General features: G+C 46.2%; 1 protein-coding gene across 2 annotated transcripts in view; it reads right to left on the reverse strand.

Moving 5' to 3' along the window:
* Nucleotides 1-25,290, reverse strand: part of GNG4 (G protein subunit gamma 4) — a 69,284-nt gene that overhangs the window by 24,607 nt on the left and 19,387 nt on the right. For both annotated transcript variants that reach the window (XM_005226202.5, NM_001103324.1), the window contains exons 2-3: nucleotides 15,837-15,945; nucleotides 13,137-13,245 (exon numbers count right to left, since the gene is read on the reverse strand). In XM_005226202.5, coding sequence (XP_005226259.1) covers nucleotides 13,137-13,235 — 99 coding nt within the window. In that variant the 5' untranslated portion in view covers nucleotides 13,236-13,245; nucleotides 15,837-15,945. The remainder of the gene's footprint in view (nucleotides 1-13,136; nucleotides 13,246-15,836; nucleotides 15,946-25,290) is intronic.

A 25,290-nucleotide genomic window follows, 5' to 3' on the forward strand; every position in this document is an offset into this window, starting at 1 on the left:
TTGTATCCGTGGATTCAACCAACAACGAACTGAAAATGTTTGGGGGAAAAAAAGAAAAACAGAACGTTCCAAAAAGCAAAACTTGAATTTGCTGCACACCAGCAAGTATTTCATAGCATGTATGTTGTATTTACAATATTTACACAGCATTTACACTGTATTAGGCATTATAAGTCATCTAGAGATGATTTAAAGTACATGAGGAACCTCCCTGGTGGTCCAGTGGCTAAGATTCCGTGCTCCTAATGTAGGGGGCCAGGTTCAACCTCTGGTCAGGGAACTAGATCCCACACGCTGCAACCAAGAGTTCACATGCCTCAGCTAAAGATCCTGCATGTCATAACGAAGGCCTGGCAGGGCCAAATAAATGGTTTTTAAAACCTATATGAAAGGAAGAGTGTGGGTTATATGCAGATACTATACCATTTTATAAATGGAACTTGAGCATTCTTGAACTTTGGTATCTAAGGAAGGTCCTGGAAACAATCCCCTACAGATAAGAAAGAATGACTATAATTCAGGCTAGATGAGGTCATAAGGGTGGGACCCGAATCGAATAGGATTGCATGAGTTAATAAGAAGAGACCCTAGAAGGGTCTTCACATGAGCACAGAGGAAAGGCTGTGTGAGAACAGAGTGAGAAGGCAGCTAGCTGTCTGCCACAGGAGAGGCTTCAGCAGACTGCTCAAGTGTCTAAATTGGCAACTAACTTGCCAACACCTTAACCTTGGACTTCCAGCCTCCAGAAGGGTGAGAAAATAAATTTCTGACGTTTAAGCCACATATTCCGTGATATTCTGTTATGCCAGCCCTAGCAGACAAATATGGGGTTCCCTGGGGAATCAGCAGTAAGGAATCTGCCTGCAATGCAGAAGACCTGGGTTGGATCCCTGGGTCAGGAAGATCCCCTGGAGGAGGGCATGGCAACCCACTCCAGTACTCTTGTCTAGAGAACCCCATGGACAGAGGAGCCTGGCGGGCTTCAGTCCATAGGGTCTCAAAGAGTTGGACACGACTGAAGCGACTAAGCAGCAGCAGTTTCAGACAAATACAACCCATCTGATACTTATCTGGATAAAACTAATGGTATGCAACTTTATTTCCAAAAGGGTTAGCAATTTCTAGCAACATTAATAATCTGTTCTCTACTGAGCTGAGATGCCATCTGGATTGTACTTCAAATTCCCAATACACTTGGGCCTATTTAGGGACTTCCTATTTTTTTTCTGTTGATCTATTCCTAAAGGAGTATTATAAATTTTTAAATACTACAGTTTTATAATAAACTTGTAGGAGTATTCAACATATATTGTGTTCAGTCACTAAGTCACGTCCAACTCTTTGTGACCCCATGGATTGCAGCATGCCAGACTTTCCTGTCCTTCACTATCTCTCACTCAGAGTTTGTTCAAACTCATGCCCCTTGAGTCGGTGATGCCATCCAACCATCTCATACTATGCTGCCCCCTTCTCCTCCTGCCCTCAATCTTTCCCAGCATCAGGGCCCTTTCCAATGAGTCAGCTCTTTGGATCAGGAGGCCAAAGTACTGGAGCTTCAGCATCAGTCCTTCGAATGAATATTCAAGCTTGATTTCCTTTAGGATTGACTGGTTTGAGCTTCTTGCTGTCCAAGGGACTCCCAGGAGTCTTGTTCAGCACCACAACTCGAAAGCATCGTTTCTTTGACGCTCAGCCTTCTTTATGGTCCAACTTTCACATCCGTACATGATAACTAGAAAAAACATAGTTTTGATTATACGAACCTTTGTTGGCAAAGTGATGTCTCTGCTTTTTAGTAACACTGTCTAGGTTTGTCATAGCTTTTCTTCCAAAGAGCAAACATCTTTTAATTTCATGGCTATAGTCATTGTCTATAGTGATTTTGGAGCCCAAGAAAATAAAATCTGCCACTGTTTCCATTTTTTCCCCATCCATTTGCCATGAGTGATGGAACCCGATGTGATGATCTTAGGTTTTTGAATGTTTAGTGTTAAGCCAGCTTTTTCACTCTCTTCTTTCACCTTCATCAAGACGGTCTTTAGTTCCTCTTCATTTTCTGCCATAAGGGTGGTATCATCTGCATATCTGAGGTTACTGATATTTCTCCCAGCTCTTCCTCCTCAAATATATATACTTTTTAAAAAATTTCTGGACATTCTCACACATTTATCTAATTGAAATTAGAATTAAGTTTGCTTTCTGCTGTGTAGATATACAGACATATCTCGTTAATTGTGCTTCACTTTTTAGCACTTCATAGATATCGCGTTTTTATTAATTGAAGATTTGTGACAACCAAGCATTGTCAGATGATGATGAGCAATTTTAGCAATAAAGTGCTTTTAAATTTAAATGTAACATTTTTTATACACAATGCTATTATTACACACTTAACAGACAGCAGAATAGTGTAACCGTAATTTTTATATGCACTAGGAAACCAAAACATTTCTGTGACTCACTTTGTTGCTTTACTGTGGTGGCCTTTTAATCAAACCCGTAATATCTCCAAGGTCTGCCTGTATACAGTTTGTTTATCCATTAATCTGCTGATGGACACTTAGGTTGCGTCTACCTCACAGTGTTTCTGAATAATGCTGCTATGAACTAGGTGTACAAATGACTCTCAAAGAGCCTGATTTCAGTTCTTTGGGATGCATACTAAGAAGTGGAATTGATATATCCTATGAGTAATTCTTTAAAAAAATTTTTTTAGAGGAACTGCCATACAGTTTTTCCTAGTGGCCTCACCATTTACATTCTTGGCAATACTGCCCCAAGGTCAGAGAAGGCAATGGCACCCCACTCCAGTACTGTTTCCTGGAAAATCCCGTGGATGGAGGAGCCTGGAAGGTTGCAGTCCACGGGGTCGCTGAGGGTCAGACACGACTGAGCGACTTCACTTTCACTTTTCACTTTCATGCATGGGAGAAGGAAATGGCAACCCACTCCAGTGTTCTTGCCTGAAGAATCCCAGGGACGGGGGAGCCTCGTGGGCTGCCGTCTATGGGGTCGCACAGAGTCGGACACGACTGAAGCGACTTAGCAGCAGCAGCAGCCCCAAGGTTCCAATGTGTTGTTTTCTGTTTTGGTGACAGTAGCCATCCTGATGGCTGTGAGGTGATGAAAAACGTTTTAACACCAATGCTACCCCTTCTAGTGTTCTTGCTTGGAGAATTCCACGGACAGAGGAGCCTGGTGGGCTAGAGTCAACAGGGTCTCCAAGAGTCGGACACGACTTAGCGACTAACAATTTCACTTTCAACCTCAGCTGTAAGTGTATTTCAGGGTTGATTGTTTTCTGTTACATTCTTTTCTGGAATGTGACGAGCTATCTGGATCTGCACATTCCAATCTTCCTTTTAATATTCTTTCCTCAGGAGTATTTTCTGTTTCATCTGGTCTGCCAGGAACATCAGCATTCAATATTGACATGTTGTCAGTCTTATTTCTGTCATTCTCTAACTGCGTTGATCTGTGTCTTTTTCTTCTGCTTACTGTGAGAGTTTCTTAAGTCTGTTCTCTGTGCCATTAATTTTGATTTTCTGTAGCATGTGTTATATTCTTTGTCCATTAATTTTATTATTTTATTGAAGTATAGTTGATTTATAATGCTGTGTTAAGTTTCAGGTGTACAGCAAAGTGATTCAGTTATACGTACATTTATATCTGTTTTTCAGATTCTTTTCCCTTATAGGTTATTACAAAATACTGAGCAGAGCTCCCTGTGCTATACAGTAGGTCCCTGTTGGTTACCTATTTTATAGATAGTGATGTATCTCTCTGTTAATCCCGAACTCTTAGTTTATCCCTCTCCTGCTCCTTTCTCTTTTGGTAACCACAAATAAACAATACTACAATTTGCAAAAATACATGCACCCCAATGTTTGCTGCAGCACTATTTAAAATAGCCAAGACATGAAAATACCCAAGTGCCCATCAATAGACAACTGGGCTTAAGAAGATGTGATATATGTATGCACGTGTGTGCTTGATGGAATATTACTCAGCCACTAAAAAGAATGAAATATTGCCATCCGCAGCAACATGAATGGACTTAGAGAATAATACACTAAGTAAGTCAGGTAGAGAAAGACAAATATCATTTACATGTGGAATCTACAAAATAATATGGCCTTTCCTTGTGGCTCAGCTGGTAAAGAATCCGCCTGCAGTGTGGGAGACCTGGGTTCGATCCCTGGGTTGGGAAGATCCCCTGGAGAAGGGAAAGGCTACCTACTTCAGTATTCTGGACTGGAGAATTCCATGGACTGTATAGTCTACAGGGTTGCAAAGAGTTGGACATGACTGAGTGACTCCCTTTCACAAAATAATACAGATGACTTTATATACAAAAATAATACAAATGACTCTATATACAAAAGAGAAACAAGACTTACAGACAGAGAAAACAAACTCATAGTTACCAAAGGGGAAAAGGGTTGGGGGGAGATAATTAGGAGTACGGGATTAAGAGATACACACTACTGTTTACATAAAATAGATAATAAGGATTTACTGTGTAGCACAAGGAACTATGCTTGCCTGGAGAATCCCAGGGACGGGGGAGCCTGGTGGGCTGCCGTCTATGGGGTCGCAGAGTCGGACACAACTGAAGCGACTTAGCAGCACAAAGAACTATATTTAATACCTTTTAATAACCACAATGGAAAATAGTATGACATATATACACATAATTGAATCAGTTTGCTATACACCTGAAAATAACACAATATTGTAAATCAACCCTACTTCAATTGAAAAATAAAAGAAGTAATGCTGAAAAAACGGAAAGAATGGAAATGCCCAAGAATAGGGGACCAGTTAAACAATTGCACATCAGATGATAAAGATAGTAAAGATGTACATTTTAGGAGAGTATTTACTGACCTGGATATATAATCACAGTATACTGGTCAATGATAAATCAAATTGCAAAAAGTAATAAATTGAACTAAAATTTACATTTTCAGGCAAGATAAATCAAACACAAAGTTCTCTCTCTCTGGGCCTCCTCCCTCCTCCTAACGTGCAGGGTGCTTTTGCATTACACATGAACCAGAGCACCTCAAACATGGGAATGCTTGCTCAGCTGTAAAGAGCATTCCCCCGCTTTCTTCTGATGCTAGGAATACAACTTCTTAAAAGAACAGTGTTCTTTTCCAATGCTGTAGGCCATCATGGTGACTTGCTGCTCCCTTGCTAGCTGTTTACCTGGACTCTCTAACCTTGGTTAACTCTATGTAAAATATCAATATGTCATTTTGATGTACGATCCTTTGTCTTGAAAATGCATGTGACTGTACCTTCTACTTTTAATGGGCAGAACAGTGCTCAGAGCTTCTGAGAGTCTGTCTCCTAGGTTATCAGCCTCAGTGGGCTCAAATAAAGTTTCCTTTTCTCTTAACTTGATTGTTAATTGAACTTTTGTCAAGAAAATATACATTATAACCACAATTTTATAAGAAAACTAGGTATAGTTTATAAGTAAACAGCTAGATGGAAAAACATGAAAATATAGTGGCTATAGTTTAAATTTTCTTTATACTTTTCTATATTTTCCAAAATTTTCTAAAATAAGTGTTATTTGCATGAACAGAAAAATTGCATTATTTTCAAAATGAGATTTAATGCCCCTAGATACAGACATTCTCATTTTAATTTCTCCCTTTCTCCTTGAGGAGCCTTAAATATGCTTCAGGGAGTGTCTAATTCTCTACCACTCATTTATGGTTTGCAGAAAAGTTCTAAATAGAATAAGCACAGCACATGTAACCTCTATCTTGAACACCCATAAATTCAGTTTTTGGGTCTTTGTATTTCCTAACTAAAATGTTTTTTGATCATGTACCTGCGTTTCCTTTAAGCATCAAACAAGAAAATCTCCAAGACCAAAAGTAAATGGGAATAAGTCTTTCTCTAAAGGTATTGCCCTTTTCCAGACTGTTTTCACCAGATTTTTCATACCTCTGATGGAGAAGGATTGTGAACACTTGTCGTTATTTCTTGCAATAGAATCCCTCTTCTTTTGTGTCAATACTTTCAGCACTAACTTCATCACTGCTGCCATGCCTCTGGGTACCTTTGTGCCCACTCATCACCTGCCACTCTTCTTGACCTGCCCTACTTTTTTCAGTAGTCTATAGAAGGGCGGCTGATGGGGACTTCCCTGGTGGTCAGGCAGTTAAGAATCTGCCTGTCAATGCAGGGGACACAGGTTCGATCCCTGGTCTGGGATGATCCCACGAGCCGTGGGGCAACTCAGCCCATGCACCACAACCAGAGAAACCACTGCAGTGAGAAGCCCACGCACCGCAATGAAGAGTAGCTCCCGCTCACTGCAACTAGAGAAAGTCTGCACAACGAAGACCCAGCACAGTCAGCAATAAATAAATAAAATTAGAAAAAGAAAGGAGGCCAATGTGGAACAGGGTGATCTGTCAACAATCAGCAAATCGAGTTTAGGTTGACAAAATTAATTTCAGCCTAAAGGCAACCCTTTGGGGGGATGTGAGCACAAACATAGCTGTTTATCTACTGAAGGTGCATGAGGGAGCTGCGCCTAGTGCTGCTTGGCAAATGTCAGATTCCTGATCCCTGGCTGAGAGCTACTAGTTCACTGAGGGTGTCCATCCTTCCCCAGGGTCTGCCAGGATAGTCCGTGGGGTTGGCCCAGTGGCAGGAGAGTCAGGGCACCCTGAGCGGTGCCCAGTGGAGCAGGAGCTCCCAGCAGCCTTCCTGGGGCCTGGCCTGCTCAGGGCCTCTGTGCCTCCTCCAGGGGATGATGACTTCTCTGGAGCTGAAGTCTTCTCTCGGGCTGGACAGGTTGGCTCTAGAGACCATTTTCTTCACATAAGCCTCTTCTACTTTGCTTAGCTCATATCTGCCTTCAGTTCTCAACAAATTTTCCCTATTTGATGATCCATGCCGTGTATATGCTTTCCCGATAGAATTTTATATTGCTTGAGCCTCCAATGGGTGAGAGTAAGAATCAGGTTATGGGTGTTCTTTTCCAAGGGACCAAAACATCTTCCAAGTTATCTTTACATGCTCTTCATTTTTGTTAGGATCCTGAGTATTATTTTCTAAGCTTTCTGTTTTGGGGGAAGCCATACATGTTGAATCTTTCCTGTACTTACAATGAATGAAGTACATATGGATTTTTTTTAAAGAATTATTATTATTTTAAAAACTTTATTGGAGTATAGGTGGTTCAGACAGTAAAGAATCTGCCTGCAATGCGGGAGACCTGGGTACAATCCCTGGGTCAGGAAGATCCTCTGGAGGAGGGCATGGCAACCCACTCCAGTATTCTTGCCTGGAGAATCCCCATGGACAGAGGAGCCTGGTGGGCTACAGTCCACAGGGTTGCAGAGAGTCGGACACGACTGAGCGACTGAGCACAGCACGTAGTTGATTTACAATGTGTAGTGTCAGGCGTACAGCAAAGTGAATCAGTTGTATACACACATATATCCTCTCTTTTTTAGATTCTTTTCCCATATAGGTCATTACAGAGTCCTGAAAAGAGTTCCCTGTACTACACAGTAGGTCCTTGTTAGTTATCTTTTTCTTTTTTTAAAATATTTTCGAGTGGTTACTATCTGCTAGGTACTTCCTTTTGTTTTTATTTTATTTGTTTTGGCTGTGTCTCAGGGCATGTGGGATCTTAGCTCCCCAACCAGGGACCAAACCCATGCCCACTGCATTGGAAGCACAGAGTGTTAACCACTGGACCGCGCCGGGGAGGTCCCTGCTGCTGCTGCTGCTAAGTCGCGTCAGTCGTGTCCGACTCTGTGCGACCCCATAGACGGCAGCCCACCAGGCTCCCCCGTCCCTGGGATTCTCCAGGCAAGAACACTGGACTGGGTTGCCCTTTCCTTCTCCAATGCATGAAAGTGAAAAGTGAAAGTGAAGTCGCTCAGTCATGTCTGACTCTTAGCCACCCCATGGACTGTAGCCCACCAGGCTCCTCCGTCCAGGGGATTTTCCAGGCAAGAGTGCTGGAGTGGGTGCCATTGTAGTTACCTATTTTATATGCAGTAGTGTGTATACGTCAAAGCAGCTGATACGGTTCTCAAAGTGGAACACCCAGCTTTGTTGGGAAATGGGCTGGTGAGCTTGGAGGTGGGATGGAGAAGAGTCACCCGAATGCTGGGGGAGATGGAGGAGTCTGGGGAAGCAGTCAATAACATTAAAGGAATGCAGGTAGTGTAAGTTGCTTTTGGCAAGAAAGAGCTATCCTCAGGGGGCCCCTTTGTCTTACCACTAATCTTAAACGAGGCGCCCCCATGCTCCACTCATCCCCAGCCCTGGCACACCTTTCAAATCTTTTCATCACACAATATCTTGCCTAACTTGTGGGTTCTCTCCATAGGTCAAAGGAGTGTAATAGAAATGAAACATAAGTAGTGCACAGGTGACCAGATCTCTTCCCTAGCTTCCCCTTCAGGAATCTCCAGAACAAAGTGTGAACAAGACAGTATTTCAGGGAGAATCACAAGGGATCAAGAGGCCTGCACACAAGCCTGCATGCCGTGGGGGGTGGCTCTGATCCCCCATCTCAAGGCTCCACCAAGATTACTTCCCGTGTTTCCCCTTAAAAACTTCCATGGGCTAGCAAAATCCTCAGAGGTGGTTTCTAGGTGACACCAAGTTCACCATCTCCCCAGATTGCCAGCATTCTGATAAAAGCAATTTTTTCCTACCAACATTTGTCTCTCTCTCCAGTATTGATTTTTGAGTGGTGATCAGCTGGATCTGATTTGGTAAGGGTAGGGAGATTTAAGAAGGATGTTGAGGGTGAATGTGGGGAGAGTCTCTGTAACATGTGGGGTTTGCGGGCTGGCTGGGGGCTACATGGTGAAGTCTTCGTTCTATGTCCTACAAAATCTGCAATAAAGTCTACTTCAGTCTACTGCACCAGTGCTTTGGTGCAGATGATGTCTGAGGAGACAGACAGGACCTGAAGATCACAGTGGATGTTTCTACATTATACCTCCACGAACTGCCCAAACCTCTCTTGAGTTCACACTGATACTTTTTCCTACCTTTGCAACCCAAATAGCTGCATAATGCAGTATTTTCCCCCTTCTCTCTTTACTTCCCTGAGCTGCAAATATCATCCTTTCCTTCCTTTCCCCATGAGATACTCTTCCAAGCAGAGAAAACTATGAAGCCTGGAGGTGGGTTCTGCAGTTGGCAACACACTGTGTGAGCCATGGGGCTCGTCCCTGGCTTCCCACCCAACGTGTGTCCTTCCCGGGCTGTCCTCTGGGTGCCTCTACCCAGAGCTGGCTCTGTGGGACTCCTCTTTGCGATTATTTTTCCCACAGGGCCTCCAGCTGTTTCCACTTGTTCATGCCTCTCTCTGGGCTCCGTGGCTGGCATGGCACACAGGGGAACGCCTGGAGTTCCCCTCACTGTGTGAGATCAGAGAGCTCTAGGAACTGCTCCTCTCCTCCTCCCACACAGCTTCCCTCTGTCATTTACCCCCAGGATCCTTTTTTCCTTCTTCATTTCCTGTGATGAACCTTCACCCACCCTAGAGAGGCCACTTCTTTTTCCTGGTGACACTCTTCCAATTTCCTCCCTCCCCAAGGCACCTATTGGCTTCCCTGCTGGCTTAGTGGTAAAGAATCTGCCTGCCTAATGCAGGAGATGTGGGTTCAATCCCTGGATGGGGAAGATCCCCAGAGAACAAAATGGCAACTCATTCCAGCATTCTTGCCTAGAAAATCTCATGGACGGAGGAGCCTGGCGGGCTACAGTCCATGCAGTTGCAAAAAGTTGGACATGACTTAGCAACTGAACAACAAGGCACTTATCATGGTCAATTTGGGGGATTCAATTTGATGGATTCTCTTTCCACATCCTGTTTGTTGTCTGGCTAACTGATATCAATATACATCTTTTTTCCTCCCAAGTTGCATCAAGTAGATTTTTCCCCAAAGCCCTCCTGTGCCCTGAAGCAAGGGGTGTCTGCTGCTGCTGCTGCTAAGTCGCTTCAGTTGTGTCCGACTCTGTGCGACTCCAGAGACAGCAGTCCACCAGGCTCCCCCATCCCTGGGATTCTCCAGGCAAGAACACTGGAGTGGGTTGCCTTTTCCTTCTCCAATGCATGAAAGTGAAAAGTGAAAGTGAAGTCGCTCAGTCATGTTGGACTCTAGCGATCCCATGGACTGCAGCCCACCAGGCTCCTCCGTCCATGGGATTTTCCAGGCAAGAGTACTGGAGTGGGGTGCCACTGCCTTCTCCAAGGGGTGTCTAGTGCTTAAAAATCCAGTGTGAGCTTAACACTCGTTAGAATGGCTATTATTTTTAAGAAGGAAAATAAGTGTTGGCGAGGATGTGGAGCGACTGGATCCCCTGTGCATTGCTGGGGATGAAAGTGAAAAGGGTTAGTCACTGAGTCGTGTTCGACTCTTCGTGACCCTATGGACTACAGCTCACCAGGCCAGTCTGTCCATGAAATTCTCCAGGCAAGAAAACTGGAGCGGGTATCCATTCCTTTCTCCAGGGGAGTCTTCCTGACCCAGGAGTGAGGTTGAGGTGGATATAAAAAGGTATGGCTATCATGGAAACCAACATCGTGGTTTCTCAAAAAGTTGAACATAGAATTACTATATGACCCAGCAGTGCCACTTCTGGCTGCATACAGGGAAGAACTGAAAGCACCGCCCCAAGTGCACTCCATGTTCGTAGCAGCATTACTGACAAAAGGTGGAAACAACTCAAATGTCCATCAACACCCGAATAAGTAAATAAAATATGGTAGATACATGTAACGAAATACTATTCAGCCTTACAAAGGAATGAAATTCAGACACAGGCTACACCGGACAAAACTTGAAGGCAGATGCCAAGTGAAATAAGCCGTACACAAAATACAAATACTGCATGATTCCACTTTTAGGAACGAAGTACCCTGAACAGCCAAATTCATAGAGATGTAAAGTAGAAGAGAGGTTTCCAGGGGCTGTGCGGCAGGGGATGTGGAGTGAGAGTTTAACGGGTGGAGTTTCTGTTTGGAATAACGAAAAGGTTCTAGAAATGGATGACCGCATGATGTTGGGGATGTACATAATGCTATTAAATTACACACTTAAAAACGGTAAAAATGGCAAATTATATGTTATGTGTATCTAATCACGATTTTAAAAACTTAACGTTTGAGGTTGTGTGAGCACAAACAAAAAAATCACATGTGACTGTGAAGCTCTGGCTGGGATGTGGTTCCTGGGGCCACCTCTGTCCTCAGGCAGCCCCAGATCATCTCTTCAGGGATCAAACTCTGCCAGCTCAGAATCAGACCTGTCATGGGCCCTATAATCACCATAGAGGCTGTAGGGGCCCCGGGAGGCCTCTCACAAGATCAAGGAGCTGCAGTTCCACAACCCAGAACTGCAAGAACGGGCCGCCCAGCCCGTGACACCACCTGAATAGCACACTGGACTCTGAGTTGCCCTGTGACCTCCGCTCCTTCTCTGGGAGACTGACATATCCGGCAGTGACTCCTGAAGAGCTCTTCCCCATGGGGACATGTACTCCACCATGACTCCTGGGGTGCTGATGGTCATGAGAGAGGATCTGTTACCATGGAGAGCATCTTCCTTGACAATCCAGAACTCCCCACCAAGGCAACGGCTTCTGCTGCCCCCTGGCCTCTGGCAACGTTATCGACTGTGGTTAGGTCATCCCACGGCCCCAGCTGTTTTCATGGCCTGTTCCTGTGCACACAGCTGCCTTCCCAGCACAACAACAGGCTTCTCTGTCAAGTCCAAGTGCTTGCAATGAGCCACGGTCAGCTCATACTAGCCTTCCCTCCGCCCCCATGTCACTTCGCAACCAACCCCCAGCTCATGGCTCCAGGAAGTCTTCTCTGAGCAACGTGATGGGAACATTCCATTCGTTTTTCTAGCCCAGGACCGTGCCAAGGGCAGAGCGGGTGCTCAGGGATCTCTGTCCAACGAGTGCATCCCCTCGCATCCTTGTCCTCTCAGCAAAAGTCTGTCCTGCCTTTGAACTACTAGTGTCTGCAATGCTCATCCTTAGACCCGTTTCTACACCACTGGGCTCCTCCTCTTTTAGAACTGTTTCTTTTCTTGCTCCCTCCTCTAGGCTAGGGATTAAAGATGTTTTATTTGTAGCTGGTATCAGTATGTGCAGATACAGCCAGTCCGCTTAGACTGATGTGTATCATCCTGCATTCCCTTCTTGCTTTGTATACATCGTGTCACTTACTGGGCATGTTGCTGCCTCCTTGGATAGCTGGTACCCGAAGCTCCCTGGGGAGGGGGATGGATGGAAGCCGACTGATGGAGCTGGTGTTATCTGGTCATAGATCTGGGCAGTGGGAGCCTCGGGGAGGGACTGCTTGCTCCACCAACAGAGGGCAGTAGGAGTCACCCGCTGCCCCACGGATTCTGTCCTGTTTGGTTGAGAGCCCTGGTTTTATGTCCCCACAGGGCACAGACACACTGGACTGGTGTTTTCTGCTGTCACATGCCCGATGCACTTCCAGCTCCATTCGAGTCAATGAACCTAACTAAGCTGTATCTCAGGGCCACTCGCTCTGCCTGGCCTCCTGCTCCCTTTGAAGTGGCATCTGGGGAAGAGCTGGCGTTGTTCCCCCAGCATGAAGACATCTCGGCTCCTCAGTGAAGTGAACAGGGTAGGAGGACGCTGGTACCCTCCTTCCCTTTCCCCCGAGGAGGAGCTGACAGACGCATACACGATTTGACACGGCACTTCCCCCAGAACCCCTGTCAAAATACCTGATGTTGTCTCATCTCCGAGTCACTGGACCAGGCAGGAAAACTACGATGGACTGCATGGTTCAACTCCCTCTCTCGCTTATGGGCATGACAACTGAGTTAAAGAGAGCTGAGATGAACACGGGTCTATTTTAGGCGACTCCTTATGGAATTCACACACACTGTATATTTTGCATCCCTTGGCTCCTCGGGCATGCTTGGAACCCTGGAGCAAACGCTTGTCTGTAAATGTTACAGCTGCCAGCGTTGGCTGGATGCTCTACGGGATGACGTGTTCACTCTCACGTGGCTGCTTTGGACCCGGGGGTACTGTTGTGAGTGGAGTGCTGGTCAGAGGGCAGGCATGCCTGTGACACTTACCTTCACCCTGTCCATGCAGGCTTCCATCTTCAGCTGCTCCACAGCTTTCCGGGCTTGGGAGATGCTGGCGGTGCTGTTATTGGACATGCCTTCTTTCATTCTGCTGCCCCTGGAACAACCAAAGCTAAGGAGTTTGGAAGAGTTGGTTGTCTGAAAGCAGAGTCCCCCTGAGCTTTCTCCCCCTCCCATCCTCTGCAGCTTCTCTGTCCAGGTTGGGGAGTCACGGGAGCAGACCCTCCTGGGATCAGAGGATCACCTGAGTGATGGGAGCAAGACATGGGCTTCTTGGGCCACCTGCCATCCACTCCCTGTCGCTGGGGCTGAGAAAGCCTGACAACAGAAGCCCATGTCTTTCTCCTATCCTTACACCCCACTGCCATAAGGAATACCTTGACATTTGTTCAGTGATTTGTTAGTAATAAGTCATCTTCATACACATTTTTTTTTTTTTTCTTTTTTGCTGCATGGCACGTGGGATCTTAGTTCCCTGACCAGGGATTGAACCCGTGCCCCCTGCAGCGGAAGCGCAGAGTCTTAACCACCAGACCACCAGGGAACTCCACCACTGTCATACACATTCGTTCACTCTTTCCTCAAGCATCTCTAAAAGTTGGCAAAACAGTCTGAGTTTTGTTTTGCACATCAAGAAAGAGCAAAACTCAGAGAAATAAAGCCAAGAGCTTCTTCCCACAGCCAAGACCTGTTGGTCTAGGACTCAAACGCAAAGCGCTGCCGCTTAGCTCAGGGCTCTTTCCTCTCACAGAGCGCCCCCTAGCGTTTACAGTGCAAAGCACATGTTTCCCCTGCAAGAGCTTGCTTTATCATTCATTTTAATTTGCTATTATTCCAAAAAGTTTATATTGTTTTTAAATAACACACACACACAAACACCCCTATATCCCCTATTCCAAGCACGGAAGACCCCTGTGATGCTAACTGTTCTGTAGGAAAGCACACGCCATAGATTACTGTTACCCCGTTTAATGAGAAACTCCCTGGAGACCTACGTGGTCAGGCCTGAGAGCTGGGGGTGTGTCTCATAGGCGACAGTGGTTTTGTGTAGCGCACAGGGAGGTGTGAGGGGGCTGGGCCGGTCCCGGGGTGTGCAGACCACACTCTGGATTTCCTCATTCAAGCAATGACTCTCTGGCCCAGATGAGGCCTGACGTCAACTTCATTTATTCCCAGTGTTTGAAAAATAAAACTTGCCTGTTGTGATACGTGGCAGCCACTGAAGTCAGAGTTAACAGGGTTGTGTTCCTCTCTTGGTTGCAAACTTTTATTCAACAAGAAGAGAAGGAGAAGCAGAAGGGGTTTTGAAACTCGGGGGAGCAGCTGCCGACGCCCTACTCTACAGAGATGTGTGCGCATCTCTGCATGTGTGTTTGGGGCTGTGTCCCTGCCTGTGCCCAAGGCCTGACGGGCACTCTCTGCCGGCTTGTGCGTGCGGCGGTCCCCCTGTGAATGTGTCTGTTTATGCATCCTTGTGTCCACACAAAAGGAGGGAGAAGATGCAGGCCAGTTCCATGCCTCCCGAGCCCAACTGACAGGGGAAAAACGACCCTGAAATCATTGCCTTCAGGCCCTGATCCTCCTGCCCCATTTCTGAATCAATCCTTCTCTTTCCTCATCACCAGCTTGGGGCTTTCCAAGTTAGGGGACTTGGGGGTGGCAGGACCCAGGGGGCTGGTTAGAGGAAGCTGAGCTCAGGATCCGCAGGTGGGAAGAAAGGGAGAAGCGGGGGAGGCAGAGAGGGAGGAGGGGGCTCTGTACTGTGTGCGCGCCTGGGTATAAGGGTACGTGTGAATGTGTGCAGGTGAGGGTGTGTGTGAGTGTGTGCAGGTGAGTGGGGTGTGGGTATAAAGATGTATGGGTGGGGGGGTGTGAGTGTGCACACAGGTGTACAAGTGTGACGATGTGTGTGGGTGTGTGGGTGTGTGTGGTCAGGCATCTTTCTCCTCGGGCACATGGATACACTCACACAGAGAGCTTGCTTGGGGAGGTTCTGACGGCCAACTTTGTGGTGCGTAATTTGGTAAACTCAGAGTCGGGGGCAGGGCAGCGCACGATGCGGCAATCCCCACTACTGCTGATCTGACCTGACTCAGGACAGTCTTTACAGTTTCTGGATGAGTGGATGTCTTCGTGCCTTTTCAGCCATCCTCCCTAACATGCCTTATCTCCACAGACCCTTGTGAAGTGTTGGCTGGCAGAGCTCTGCAGTCCGTCTCTCCGGGAAATCTCTGAAAGACAGCTATTGCCTTTGGCCTGAAGGGACTGAGCAGCTTATACTGTGGGGGGAGGGGCGGCAGTGGTGATGTTGGTTGACAGCCCCCCGCATCCCCTTTGTCATAGCAAGTAGCTGGCCAAGGATGCTAGCCTGAGTAACATCTCTGTTCCTAGGTGGGGAAGGACACAGCTTGATTTCCAAGCCAAGGCCAGCAGCCCATGGAGATGGCTTGTATCTCCTGCTGCTCCCCCATCACCCACTCACACGAGGGATAATGTGAAATGAGGGGTGAAACAGCCTCCATAAGGGCCTTACATCTGGGCTGAGAATGCAGTGATGGCGTGAGGACCTGGCCACACATCGAGGATCCCGACAGCCAGTCTCACCCCAGGCCCACACGTGCACTGCTAGCAGCGACCCCCACCCTCCAGAGAGAACCTGTTCTTGGACAGGGCCCCTCACGTCCTCACCTGCTGAGAGATGGCAGAGTGTCAGGCCTGTGCCGGGGACCAGCTGGTGGCAGGAGCAGCTGACAGTCGACAGACGAGAGGCTGCGTCAGGACCCTGCTGTGAGCTCGCCTGGAAGCACAACCAGAGATGGGTCACCAATGCGGCAGGAGCCAGCTGATCCCCAGACAGCCCGTCCCTCGAAGTCCTGTCCTCGCGGCCAGCAGCTGTCTCTCCTGGAGCAGGCCACAGGGGAGATGGTGAGCTAAAGGTGGGAAGAGAAGCCCCCAAGCTGACAAAGAGCACAAGGAAACATCCAGAGGCCACAGACCACCTCTGCCAAACAGAAACAGTTTATATTTTCTTAAATTCTGAAACAATATGCCCATTGTAGAAAAATGTGAAGATGAAGAAAATTGGCTTCCCTGGTAGCTCAGATGGTAAAGCATCTGCCTACAATGCGGGAGACCTGGGTTCAATCCCTGGGTTGGGAAGATCCCCTGGAGGAGGAAATGGCAACCCACTCCAATACTGTTGCCTGGAAAATTCTATGGACGGAGGTGCCTGGTAAGCTATAGTCAATGGGATCGCAAAGAGTTGTACACAACTGAGCAACTTCACTTTACTTCCCTCCTCTGGGGCTTCCCATGGTGGCTCAGATGGCAAAAAGCCTTTCTGCAGGAGACTTGGGTTTGATCCCTGGGTCAGGAAGATCCGCTGGAGAAGGGAATAGCTGCCCACTCCAGTATTCTTGCCTAGAGAATCCCCATGGACAGAGGAACCTGGCGGGCTACAGTTCATGGGGTCACAAAGAGTCGGACACGACTGAGTGACTAACACACACTCCCTCTTCCAGAAAGGACGACTCTGGGACAATGGAACTCCCTCCCCCTGAACTCCTAGCACCCTGCCCTGCAGCATCCATCTCTTGGGATCCCAGTGTTGTTGTTGCTCAGTCCTATCTGACTCTTTGTGACCACATGGGCTGCAGCATGTCAGGCTTACCTGTCTTCACTATCTCCTGGAGTTTGCTCAAACTCATGTCCATTGAGTTGGTGATATCATCCAACCATCTCATTCTCTGTTGCCCCCTTCTCCTCCTGCCCTCAATCTTTCTCAGCATCAGGGTCTTTTCTAGTGAGTTGGCTCTTCACATCATCAGGTGGCCAAAGTATTGGAGCTTTGGCATCAGTTCTTCCAATGATCTTCTTCAGGGTTGATCTCCTTTCAGTATAGTTCAGTCGCTCAGTCATGTCCGACTCTTTGGGACCCCATGGACTGCAGCACGCCAGGCTTCCCTGTCCATCACCAACTTCTGGAGCTTGCTCAAACTCATGTTGATCAAGTTGGTGATGCCATTCAAACATCTCATCCTCTGTCATCCCCTTCTCCTCCTGCCCTCAATCTTTCCCAGCATCAATGTCTTTCCAATGAGTCAGTTCTCATCAGGTGGCCAAAGTATTAGAGCTTCAGCTTCAGCATCAGTCCTTCCAATGACTATTCAGGATTGATTTCCTATAGGATTGACTGGTTTGATCTCCTTTCTGTCCAAGGGACTCTCAAGAGTCTTCTCCAACACCACAGCTCAAAAGCATCAATTCTTCAGTGCTCAGCTTTATGATCCAACTCTCACATCCATACTTAACTACTGGAAAACCCATAGCTTTGACTATACAGACATTTGTTGGCAAAGTAATGTCTCTGCTTTTTAATATGCTGTCTAGGTAGCTTTTCTTCCAAGGAGCAAGAGTCTTTTAATTTCATGGCTGCACTCACCATCTGCAGTGATTTTGGAACCCAAGAAAATAGTCTCTCACTGTTTCCACTGTTTCCCCATCTATTTGCCATGAAGTGATGGGACCAGATGCCATGATCTTGGTTTGTTTGAATGTTGAATTTTCAGCCAACTTTTTCACTCTCCTCTTTCACTTTCATCAGAGATCCTAAAGGAAATCCCAGAAACAAAGCAAAAACAAAGCCAGACTAGACTCACAATGCTGTTTATTCCCCAGGCTAGAGGGGCCTCCAAACGTGTTTTGGTTTGAGATGTTTGGCCAGTTGTGCGGCTTCACAGACACCAATGCCTTCTGTTTCAAGGCGATTGTTTCTTCCTGTCACAGTAATTTGTTACATCTAGATGTTTCTCATCCCCCAAAAGCTGTTAGGCTTTTATGGAGTCTTATCCTCATCTCCTTCCCTGTTTTGTTTTCTCATTCTCTGCTGTTAGAAAACCCTTTTGGGGCTGTAATTTGAAAAGATACATGCACCCCAGTGTTCACAGAAGTGCTATTTACAACAGCTAAGACATGGAAACGACATAAACGCCCATCAACAGAGGAATGGATAAAGAAGACGTGGTTCATACATACAATGGAGTATTACTCAGCCATAAAAAAGAATGAAATAATGCCATTTACAGCAACATGAATGAACCCAGAGATTATTGTACTAAGTTAAATAGGTCAGAAAGAGTTTACTGATACCAGTTATATGTGGACTCTAACATATAACACAAATGAACTTACATTTGTGTAGAATATACAAAACAAATATGCATAAAATATACAAAACGAACTGACTCACAGACATAGAGGAGAGTCTTGTGGCTGCTGAGGGGACGGGGGAGGGATGGATTGGGAGTTTGGGGTTAATGGATGTAAATTATTATATATAGGATGGATAAACAACAAGGTCCTACTGTATAAAATAGGAAACTATAATCAATATCCTGAGATAAACCATAGAGGAAAAGAATTTTAAAAAGAACATATATATATTTGAACCACTTTGCTGTACAGCACAAATCAACACAACACTGTAAACATTAATAAATTTAAAAAAAGAAAATTCTTTTTGGCCTATTTCCTTGTTTTTTTTCACAGTCCTCTCGAGACCCACTTCCGTCTCTGTCTTCAAGCCACGGGTTTTCCAAGTGGGATCTCCACTGCTAGTTAGTTTCAGTCACTGTGGGGGCCCAGCAGGGTCCCAACTGGAGAAGCCAAGGAGGGTCCAGCAGGGTTTCCACCAGGAATCCCCACTCCCACAATAATCTTCCGAAGGGAGCCAGACAGACGGACAGACATGTCCTAGAGACCCTCCAGATGAGGAGCCAGACAATGGCCATACCTAAGACTTCCATGGCCAGGGATGCTTCCTCGTGGAGCTGGTCCCACCTCAGCAACCTGGACCTCCGCTTCCCTCTCTGCTCTGCAGAGAGATCCTGACATCCTAAGCCTTCCAAGCGAGGCGCGAGTCCACTGGCTCTCAGGCTTTGCTGTGCATCCTAGTCACGTGGGGTCCCAGCTGGTCCCCTTAGGGCACACACTCCATCAGCAGGGCAGGGAGGGACCCACAGAAGCAGCCCTGGGAGCTGGGGGGACAGGCGCAGGATCTCAGCCCCACCCAGGCCTGCGTGGAATCCACATTAACCCGAGTCATTCACATGTACCTTGTAGGTGGAGAAGCCCTCTGTTGGACTAGATCTTGAGCCCAAGATGAGACTTTCCCCAAGACACCTGAGATGGTAACGAAGGTGGCGGGTGGTGGGATCACTGCTCTCCTGACCCTCAATGTGAGCCACAGTCCCTTCCAGCTTTGGGGACTCCTCTTTCAGATGATTAATTCCGGTGGCACTTTAAGAGACCACACATCAGGAAAAAGCTGCATTGATTTCATCCACTTGGCATTTGCAGACAGTGTCTTCCCTCTGCTGCTTGGAGCGTCTTTCAGATGTCAGCCCACCAGCCGCTCTGGTCCCTTGAGGGGCTATAGGATCATCGCTGCTTCTCAAAGGAGGACAGGTGTTCGTATGGCCAGGAACCCAGCTCTTCACTGGCTTCCTTGATCTGGTTGCTGAAACATGCTTTCTTTCTTTAACTGGAGGATAATTGTTCACAATGTTGTGTTACTTCCACTGTACAACACGTGAATCAGCTGTACGTATACATATATCCCCTCCCTCCTGGACCTCCCTCCTACCCGACCATCCCACGCCTCTAGGTCATCACAGAGCACCGAGCTGGGCTCCTCATGCTATAGAGCAGCTTCCCACGAGCATCTATTTTACACATGGTAAAAAAACACTGCTTTTTAATAGCACTAAATGTTACCATGATGTTTTCCAAAGCTTTCCCCCCCCGCCCTGAGGAAAATATACTCATCCCTAAACAAAATGCTGTTGTCTCACTGTGGGGGCCTGGGAAGATCTACCAGGTGGCCATGGGCTGGGAGGAGCCCCTGGTGCACAGAGGTACATGGACGCCTGGGTTCCCAGAGCCAAAACAACCCAGGTCCACGTGGACATGACTCTTGCCTGGGCAAGAGCAAATCCAAGCTTCAGAGCAGTGATGTTAATTATCCATGGCTGCTGTTGTTTCAGATCCTAAATGAGCTAATTTAGCTCCTGGATGTGAAGCAGGGTAACTGCAGTCACATGCATTTGCTGACAGCAATGCTGGGCCTTGAGGAACAAGAGTCACAGTCTCCATCAGGGGTGTCACATGTGGTTCCAAGCATCAGGTTGACGGATGTCTTCTTACACATGCAGCATATATTTCTAAGTGGATGTAGAACCAGGGGACTTGAGGTGGACTGGAGTATATGTGTGGGTTTCTGTGAAAGACTCTGAGGCCAGGGGGCACGAGGCTTGCCTGTCCCCAGAGAGAGCTCAGGGGCCAGAGGAGAATAACTACAGCAGGACTGTAGGGTCATAGGTGTACACAAGCATCCAACAGAATCCACTCTCCCCTTTTCTCATTATAATATAATTGTAGCTGATAAAACAGATGCTCACATACTGAGGTATGGGGAGGTCATTATTGCTTACATACATGCATGACTTGAATTTTAGACTAGCTAAAGTAGACCGTTTGTGGCCAATCAAACCTACATTGTACAGCGGCTTTAAAAAAATTTTTCCCCCAAAAGTTTAAGTATCCTCTTGCATTTTCTGGCCCCTTTATTTTTTTCATTGCATTTTTGTTATTTTTATTTATTTTTAGGCTGTGCCATGTGGCACGCAGGATCTTAGTTCCCTGACCTGGGATGAAACCTGTGCCCCCTGTGTTGGGAGCTTGGAGTCTTAACCAGTGGACTTTCAGGGAAGACCCCAAACATCTGCTTTAAATATTAAAGAAAAGGGCACACTGACCATGTGAAAGATAAAGATTAAATGCCCCTCTTCCTGGGACACTAAGGCTGGGACTCCTTTGATAACAAAGACTCCCTTCCCAGGACCATGTGAAAGATAAAGATTAAATGCCCCTCTTCCTGGGACACTAAGGCTGGGACTCCTTTGATAACAAAGACTCCCTTCCCAGGTGCCAAGGCCATGCCGCCTTGCTGTGTACGTGCTGGTCTGTTTGTTTTTTAAAGTTTGAAGGAATGTATCCATAACTTGTTTCATGTTCTTTGTTCTGACCAGATATAAAAGTGTGCTGAATACCTTGAGAGGCTGTCTTCTGGGCTATATCTTCAGTACGGCTTCAATAGAATTCTTTCCTATTCCTATTATAGATTGTTTATTGATTATTTTCAGTGACATGGCCACGACCTCGACTTTCTCCAGCATCCCCAGCAGGTAGGCGTGGCTTTGTGAGTTTTCTCATCAGTGGAAAATGAGTGGAAAGACAGGCTGCCACTTCCCGCCTGGGCCTTAGAATACTGCGTGCGTGTGTGTGAGTGTGCGTGTGTGCCTCCACACACCTTCCCCACTCCATAATCTGGACCATGGATGTGTCGGCAATCAGCCAGGGCAGGCAAAGACAGGCCCCTGGGCAGCAGTTCCCCAAGCAGGATCCCTGGACCAACAGCCTTAGGATCACCTGGGAGTTTGTCAGAAATGCAAATTCTCAAGCTCTACTCAGACCTGCTGAGTGGGAGTGGAAAATGGTTTAATCAGTCCTTCAGGGGGTTGCAGTGCTCAGGAGAGACTAAGGACTACAGCCCAGAGGCAGGCGTGGGAAACAGATTATAAGGAGCCTGTGTCTCTGACATGCACTTACAGCTCAGCTGCCCCATCCAGCTGGGCTGCTCACCTCTGGCCTTGGAGGTGATGGAGAGAAACAGTTGTATGCATTTTACATCCCTGTCTTTCTGGGGCTCTCTGTTCCAGCAGCTTTGCATCTCCCTAACCAATGATGGTGATTTAGTCACTAAGTCGTGTCCAACTCGTGATCCCATGGAATATATCCTGCCAGGCTCCTCTGTCCATGGGTTTCTCCAGGCAAGATACTGAAGCGGGTTGCCATTTTCTTCTCCAGGGAATCTTCCCAACTCAGGGATCGATCACACAGCTCCTGTATTGGCAGGTGGTCTCCTGCGTTGCTGGCAGATTCTTTACCACTGGGGCACCAGGTAAGTATTTCAGTAGAAGTCTGTGGACTGTGCAAGGGAAACATTGTGGCCTTGAAAAGACTTTTGAGTCTTGAGACAAAAGTACTAACTTAATGCTGAGAACTACACAACATTAAGACGACTCAAAGAAATGGAAAGAGGAGGAGTCAATATTGTTAAAATGGTCACACTTCCCAATCTATAGAGTTAATGTGATCCCTATCACATTGTCCATGATATTTTTCACAGAACTAAGGCAAATAATCCTAAGATTTACACGGAACCATAAAAGGCCCAGAATTGCCAACGTGATGCTAAGGAAAAAGAACAAAGTTGAAGGCATAATCCTCCCAGACTTCAGGCAATATTACAAAGCTACAGTAATCCAAACAGCATGGTATTGGCATAAAAACAGACAAATGGACCAATGGAACAGCATACAGAGACCAGAAATGAACCTACACACTTACAGTATATTAATTTTTAAAGAAGGAGGCAAAAATATATGATGGGGAAAAGACAATCCTTCAGCAAGTGGGGTTGGAAAAGTTATCTGCATGTAAATCAGTGAAGCTAGAAAACATCCTCACATCATAAAAATAAACTCAAAATGGCTTAAAGACTTAAATGTAAGACATGACACCACAAAATTCCTAGAAGAGAACAGAGATGAAACATTCTTTGACAAAAATCATACCAATGTTTTCTTAGGTCTGTCTCCCAAGGCAATAGAAATAAAAGCAAAAATAAGGAAATGGGACCCAATCAAACTTACAAGCTTTTGCACAGCAAAAAAAAAAAAAAGAAAAGACAACTTATTGAATGAGAGAAAATACTTGCAAATGATGCGGCCAACAGGGTTTTATCCCCCAAATACACAAATAGCTCACACAGTTCAACAACCAAAAAACAACCTAATGGAAAAATGAGCAAAAAACCTAAAGAGACATTTCTCTAAAAAGACATACAGATGGCCAATAAGCTCATGAAAAGAACTCATCATCGCTAACAATTAAAGAAATGCAAATAAAAACCACAACGAAGTATCACTTAACACTGGTCAGATTGGACATCAGTAAAAAGTCTACAAATAATACGTGTTGGAGCAGGTGTGGAGATAAGGGAATTCTCTTGCACAGTTGGCGGGGATGTAAACCAGGCCAGCCACTATGGAAAACAACACGGAGGCTCCTCAGAAAACTAAAAATAGAGCTGAAACGTGACCCAGCAGTCCCACTGCTGGGCACACGCCTGGACAAACTCCGATTCAAAAGGATACACGCTCTGCTGTGTTCACAGCAGCACTACTTACAGTAGCCAAGACATGGAACCAACCTAAACGTCCATTAACAGATGCGTGGACACAGAAGGTGTGTACACAGGTGAAATGAACAGCACTTGGCCATTAAAAGGAATGAAAGGATGCCATTGGCAACGACATGGATGAGCCTAGAGATCATCATACGAAGCAAAGTAAGTAAGAAAGAGAACGACAAATACCGTATGGTATCACTTACATGTGGGATCTAAAATACAATACAAACAAACGTATCTACAAAACAGAATCAGACCCACAGATACAGGTGAGACTTGTGGTTGCCAAGGGGTGGGGAGGGAAGGATTGGGGCTTTGGGATTAGTAGATGCCAATTATAGCATTATATATAGAATGGATAAGCAACAAGGTCCCACTGTCCAGCACAGGGAATGATATTTAATATTCTGTGATAAACCATAATGGAAAAGAATATGAAAAAGAGTATATATGTAAAACTGACTTGCTTTGCTGTATAACAGAAATTAACACAAGCTTGTGAATCAACTATAAGTCAATAAATTTTTTTTTTTTTTTACTAACTTGAGAAATTCTATTTAGAAAACCCAATACAAGGAGGCATTGATTATAGCAAGGATTCCACCGTGAGAAGCTGTGTTCATGTCTGGATGACATTTCTGGACACAGACCGGTGGGGTCAGCCTGCTGAGTCTCCGGGGTGCTCAGGAAAGAATCAGATCACTGGAGAGAGAGCCCCAGAATAACCCTGGATTAATAGCCAGGCCTGGGGCTGGAGCCAGTTTCCAGTCCCACATGGTGTCTTCACGTAGATCTGCTCTCTGATCCAGTCCCCACAGGTTAAAGGGGCTACAGGTAGAATGTAAGGAAGTCACTTTGTCACCCTGAGATCCTGTCCGATGCTTGACCCACAGGTGACAATGCTTCTGGCACGAAAATTGGGGAGAGGCTCTCCCGACATTCAGAGTCATCATCTAGGATCCCTTCTCCTCAGCTTTTGGATAAATTGGTTCACAATTGTCACCAAGATATCATGCAGAGTGCACCTTGTGGAGTATCTCATCCCTCATCCGCCCCCCACAATAACGCAGGTCACATCTGCTTCAAAACAAAGGATCACTAAATCACCCCAAGATTCACAACTGCTAAAGTGGCAGAGGGTGCAGACTTCTATATGTATATATGGAAGCCCAAGTGGTGTGTTTAGCCTCACATGACAACCTTTGCTCTTTCTCAGTCATTTTGGGATGGAGATGACGTCTGGACCACTGGAGGGCAGTGGCAGAGAAGCAGGTGCTGTTACACGTACTGGATCACTTGAGCTCCACGTCTTCATGGGAACAGGTCCCCTTGGTCCTCTGAGCAGGGGCAGGGCCACTCCGGCTCCTACTAGAGCTACTTTGCAAATTAAATACAGTTGTAGTCAAGCTTGGTGCATTTTACAATCTGGGTCTCAATTACTCAATTTACATCTTGATTGCCTGATATCATCTGCCTGATCTAATAATAATCACACTGAGGCTAACCAGGCACAGGGTAAGAATCGTTCAGCATGGTATGTAGTGGAGTAGATTTGAGACAAAGCGTCCTTAGGAGAAACACGCTGAGTCTGAACGGTGCTGGAGCCTGCTGGTTACCAGTCCCCTGGTGACTGCCCTTCTTATCTGGTCCCGGTCCCATCACTTCATGGCAAATAGATGCGGAAACAGTGGAAACAGTGGCTGACCTGTTATTATTTTTCTGGGCTCCAAAATCACTGCAGATGGTGACTGCAGCCATGAAATTAAAAGACGCTTACTCCTTGGAAGGAAAGTTATGACCAACCTAGACAGCATATTAAAAAGCAGAGAC

The sequence above is a fragment of the Bos taurus genome, chromosome 28, assembly GCF_002263795.3.
Source record: "Bos taurus isolate L1 Dominette 01449 registration number 42190680 breed Hereford chromosome 28, ARS-UCD2.0, whole genome shotgun sequence".
Lineage (NCBI taxonomy): Eukaryota > Metazoa > Chordata > Mammalia > Artiodactyla > Bovidae > Bos > Bos taurus.